At 31.5% G+C, this 5,905-nt stretch overlaps 1 protein-coding gene across 1 annotated transcript; it reads right to left on the reverse strand.

The window, feature by feature from the left end:
- Nucleotides 1-136: 136 nt before the first annotated feature.
- On the reverse strand, nt 137-1,642 carry LOC133286056 (FBD-associated F-box protein At4g10400-like). Its single transcript, XM_061483399.1, has 3 exons — nt 752-1,642; nt 508-657; nt 137-415 (listed from the first exon to the last, which is right to left on the reverse strand). Exons 1-3 carry the CDS (start codon nt 1,640-1,642, stop codon nt 137-139), a joined length of 1,320 nt encoding a protein of 439 aa, XP_061339383.1.
- Between the last annotated feature and the right edge of the window lie 4,263 nt (nt 1,643-5,905).

Here is a 5,905-nt window from a genome sequence, read left to right on the forward strand (position 1 = left end):
AAATAAACCAAATTCTAGTGATCTTTGATTCATTAAGAATCAGAGTTTGGTAAGAAGGAGAGAGAGAGAAGAGATCTGAGAGATAACCACTTAGAAGAAGATGTTGAGAGTTCATACCTTAGTAGTGACATTCAGCTCATGAAAAACTAAGTTGGCACACGCTAGAGCCCCGTGGTATAGCATATAATGATTTTCTGTGAATATTATACAACTTTCCCCCAGAGTCCAACGATCTGTGGGTATAAATGTTCATTGCCTTCAAAACAAATCCATATCGTAAAATATAATCAGCAAATTCCAGATCATCTCCAAGTCCTCGATATCCTTCAAACTGAACAGAGGTCAGGTGTGATCGAAGACAATTAGGAACCATTGTTGGCTGCGCCCAACTTTGTAAATGTAATGGTTTCTGTTTCTGGCGGTAAAAAGGAAAAACGACACTAATGAATGGAAGCAAAGAATATATTTAATATATGTCAAAACTTTAAACTTGAAAGCTCAACAAACCCTCCAGTGATGAATTTTGAGAACTTGAAGTACATGACATTTCTGAAGCAATTTTATCAGGAAATTTGAGTTGAAACATGGAAAAGTGATCTCTAGCCTACGTAAGTGGCAAAAATTCGGTAAATCTATAATTGGGGGACAAAGTAGGGTCTGCAAGACAACAAGAAGTTATATAATATACAATATTAGTACAGAATTCATTAAAAAAAAAAGACGAAGAAGAATAGTGATAATAAAACTTGACCTCTGTTGACCAAGAACCCAAATGTAGATATTTTGTTCCGCAAAGAGCTCGGATAAGCTTGTGAAAACTGTTGACAGATGCTTCGTCCTTTGGTTCAATATCAAGATGTGCATGCACCATATGATGTAAATTGGTAACCTTGCAATGAAAGGAGCTACTCTCATGGACGATATAAAGGTACTCAAGACGTGGCGCATCTATATCCAGGTAAGATTCCCAAGGAGTAGAACAAACTAGTAACTCCAATCTCTTCAAGGAAGAAGGGACGCGGAATTTGGTAGAGCATTCGGCAAAAATATGCCAAGTCAGAGTTTCGAGGGCAGGGCAGCCACAGAGGAGGGTTTCAATAAAATCATGTGACAAACAAACGTACTCTATCTCAAGCATCTTTAAGGATGGCAAAAAAACTGCTGGAGGCTTTTCTATGCGGATTCCGTAGTCCAAAGTCAGTGACACGAGGCTGCTGCAAGTGAAGAGAGTGTTAGGCACCACAAAACCCAAATCAAGATTCAGTCGAAGCAGCAGTTCCTCCAGGTTAGGCCCAATGGCGGCTTGGACCCACTTAGCCATTGACTTGGAGTCTGTACTGTTGGCGTAAAAACACGAGAGTCGAAACACTCGAATATCATAACCCTTTCGCAGAGCTAGAAACCGATTCATGAAAACAGCCAAATGCTCGGAATCCTCGCTATAATCGTACGGAAAGTCCAGGACCTGAATATCCTTCCAGATATTGCGCCACCTGCGAGACAAAATGCTCGTAGTCACGCAGATTTTAGTTGGAAGGAATGATAGGATGTGGCATAAGACTGCATCAGGCAGATCACTGATCCTGTCCGTGACGACAGCATTTTCTTCTGCTTTCTGCGGCTTTGAGGTTGGTTTATCCATCTTCAGGAGCAGTCGGAGAGTACCTCCTTTCGAATTCCGCCGACACCATCTGGTGAGGGGCATAAATACCGTAATTTTTGGACTCGCATCCGAACTCTGGCTTAGTCCCATAGACACAACTCAAAGAATCGAGCACGTGGGGATAATGAGAGTATGCAATCTACAACAAATCATGCATTAATATCAATATGAATACAAAAATCTGCGTATTTAGAGAGTTGTTTAGTATTTGACTATTTGTTAATTTTAAGGGTTTTATTAATCTCGTGTTAATGGAGATAAGTTATCTCATGTCATAGAGATAAATTTGTAGCTCCATCACCTGAAAAAATAAAAATAAAAAGAAAAAGAAAAAGAAAAGAAAAGAAAAAGGTGGCACAGTTATCGAGGTGTGTAAGAGAGAATGTAACATGAGAATAGTTTTTCTCTAATTTCAATAAGGGTGTGTAAGAGAGAATGTAACATCAGAATAGTTTTTCTCTAATTTCAATAAGGGATTTGCATTTATCATTTAACATGACACAAGAAAGTTTCTTACACACAACACCGTTTCACTCCGGCGAATGAAAAAACCCTAAAAAATGAGAATGCTAGAAATAGAAAATGAGAAACATAGCCAAATCTTAAAATGTTTTTTTAACTCTTTCTCACCTCAAAAGCGAAAAGCTGGTGCACTTTGAACGTTCTACTGACTTGAACCCAAAACCCTAAAATTTGAGGATGCAAAGAAAAAAATAGGTTTGATGTCACTTATTATTGTGTATTTGGATGGGCTTTTTCTCTAAAAAATGCTTTTTTTTCAGAAAAAATAAAAATAAAAAGAGTTGTGTGATTTTAAGGGGACTGTATTGAATTAGGATTTTAAAAGACTTTTTGTGAGATAAAAAATCCTACAAATTTTAAAAGACTTTTTTTTACAATCAAGATTTCATAAGATTAGATTTTTAAGGATTTTAATAGAATTTATAAGATTTGAAAGGACAATATGGATTTATAAGATTTTAAAAAACCATATGAATTTTTAACAAACATTCAAAAAAAATTACAAGAGTCAATACAAAAGGGAAATGTTATACTTACAACCTATTTTTGTTTACAATATTTTACAACCATATCTTAATCGTTGATTTCCGTCAATCAACAATTATCATTCATTGCAAATTAAATATTAATTAATGAGTTTGATTTGCGAAAATAATAACCATTGATTGACGGGAATCAACGGTTAAGATATGGTTGTAAAATATTGTAAACAAAAATAGGTTGTAAGTGTAATCTTCCCTATAAAAAAAATAACAAAGAAATGCAATGGAATTAATAAAAAAAAAGTAAAACCTAATATAATTTTCTCAATCAATAAAACATATTATAATTTTTAACAAATATTTAAAATTACTAAACAACAGCTTTTCACATATCTAATGGGTTAAAAATTATCTTCTTCATTTGATATCAAAGCAATGCATATATGATTATAAGATCTAATTTTTTAATTATAAAAATAATTCTAAATTTGCATATAGAACCTAAAGTTCATGATAAATTTTTGTTTGGAATTTTTTGCAATTGATCTTGAAAATCTTGGGATTTTTGGAATTTTCTAACCATATATCATATGCATATTTTCATTGAATATTCTAAGAAATTTTCGAATCTGAAATTTTGGATTTAATTACATGAAAGTTTAGAAAATTTCTCAAATTGTTTTCAATCGATACATTGAAACCTTAAATTGCTTTGAGACTTTTGAGAAACAAGCTTTTAGTTATCTATTGACATAAAAATTGTTTAAAATTGTTTCCTATAGTGAAGGAATTTCGTTCACGAATGTATTGTTACGAATATAGGGTTCATATTATGAAAGTTTCAATCTTTCTTTAAATTGTTATTGTTTCATTGATGTAAAACGAAAATTGGTTTGACAGTTTTAGTTTTTCTGTTATTTTTTCACTGTTTTATGTTGTCTTTAATACAAAAATCACACATTTTTGTGCCAAAAAAAACCGCGACCCATAGCTTGAAAATTACTTTTTAAACTTCCAAAATTTCTCAAAAATATGTTATTTATGAGATAGATTATAATAAAATCTCGTTGGTTTGTTGTATCTGAGTTGTTTTGTGATGAAAATCGCTCAAAAATATTTTTATTTTTTTAGTTTTGACGAAGCTCCCATGACGGAACCCAATTTCAAACAATCAATGTGCCAAAGGAAAAAAAATCGCTGCAATAGAAGAATCTCAAGAAATCCTAGGAGTTAGGGTGAGATTGTGAGAGAGGTATCCTATTTATATTTTTCACTAAAAAGTCTCACGAAATCCACACCAATAGAGAATCCATTAAAATCGTCAGATTTTTGAATACCACGAGATTGTGATAATCAAATATTGTTTAAAATGAATCAATGAATTTTTTTGTCCAAAAATAATCTATTAAAATTGAATACCAATGTGATTTGTGACGGATGTCTAAAATAATCCTTTAAAATCCTAATCAAATATCACGTGATTTTTTTTCAATCTATTAAAATCCTAATTGAATACCAATGAATTTTTTTGTCCAAAAATAATCTATTAAAATTCTTTGAAATAAAATCTGAAATTCAATAAAACCAATACACCCGTTAAGAAGGAGAAATCAAAAAAAAACAAGTAATAGAAAAAAATGAGTAAGTGAGTGTATTTTTTTAAAAAAAATTAAAATTTAAAAATATTAATTTGTGTCTTTCTCTCACTTAAAATATTAATACGTGGCACAAGGCTCAATCAATATAAAACAGAAAATGAAGGAAAATGATCATTGTACCAATAAAAATTAATGTATCAATCACCAAAAAATCAATGAGATTAAATTTATCACAATTAATGTATCAATCACCAATCACTTAGTATGGCCATAACTTTTGATTCGAATATCCAAATAAGATTTTTTTTTTAATTTCACATAACTTTTCGAGATCTACTCAATGACACTTCATTTGACATATTTTGTTAACCAAATTGCAAGAATCATACATAGTAGTATTTTAAAATAAAGGATAGTTTCCAATCATGTAGATCCTCAGCTAGGAATTTAGAAATCCATAGCTACAGTGAATGGAAATAAAATTTGAAACTGAAATTAACATGCATTAAAACTTTATTCGAAGGTAAAGAGTATTAGAGTACAGACCATAAACTTCAAGATGCAAAGGTTCAGAAATGAAAAAATGCTTGCAAAAGTGGTGAAATCACAAACTGCACATGAATGCTAAAATAGAAAAAAATGAAAAACTAAAAAAATCATAAATCAAATTTAAAATGAAAATTCCAAGTCCCTTCTACTTTGCTGTCCATTGGTCCAAAATTCGCCACATCAGCAATTTATGCTTCCCTGTTATCACATGGCATGGAAAAACCACAAGTCTGCCATTATTTACTCAACCACCTTAATGGGCCCATTTTATACACTTTTGGTTCTTTTTCACAGCATTTGAACCATCAACAACCAAAGAAAACTTAAAATACAATTGTTTTTTTTTTTTTTTTGGATATTTAAAATACAATTGTTAAACCATGCAGAATTCACTACTAACAGTTACTACTTGTTATTCAGCTTTTCGTTCTACTTTCTTTTCACATCCTAGGAAAATTGTCCATGAGACATTGCTCAGAAATGGTATGGCTTATGACAATATTTATTGCAAGGTTAATCAGTTCTGTAGCTCTCATACTCTTAAAAAAGTCTATATTGATGTTATTAAGCAAATTGATAAAAAGCTTAAAGATTCTCTTCAAGCTGATTGTACTTCCAATAGCATAAGAAGCAACTTTGCAAAAATGGAAGAGGAGCGTACAAAGGTTTTAATTGTTGTGGAGTATCATGCTCAAATAATTTTCCTGAATACAAGAGGTTTGGGATCCAGGAGGAGAGTATATGGTGCCTAAACACTTTTACCAAAACCAGTTGCGATCGACAGTCAATGTCAATGAGCCCAAAAAATAAAATAAAAGATTTCGGAAAAGGAAAGAAAAAAACAAAAAAATAATGATAATGGTTGTAATAGAAAATAAAAATAAAACAAAACTAAAAATATGAGAGAAAAATGTTGCAGGAGCAAAAACTATAATATTTTTTTTTTTGGAGGGGGCCAATCCTATATTAGGCATTGTTAGAACATAACTTTATCAAAGAAAATTTAGTAACTTTGGGGACATGGAATTATGGAATTCCACCACAATTAAGTTATAAAATGTGGTGATATACATATAAGAACAAAGGTACAT

This window comes from Gastrolobium bilobum, unplaced genomic scaffold (assembly GCF_033153095.1).
Source record: "Gastrolobium bilobum isolate Gb01-03AN ecotype WA unplaced genomic scaffold, APGP_CSIRO_Gbil_v1 utg97794, whole genome shotgun sequence".
NCBI classification, from domain to species: domain Eukaryota; kingdom Viridiplantae; phylum Streptophyta; class Magnoliopsida; order Fabales; family Fabaceae; genus Gastrolobium; species Gastrolobium bilobum.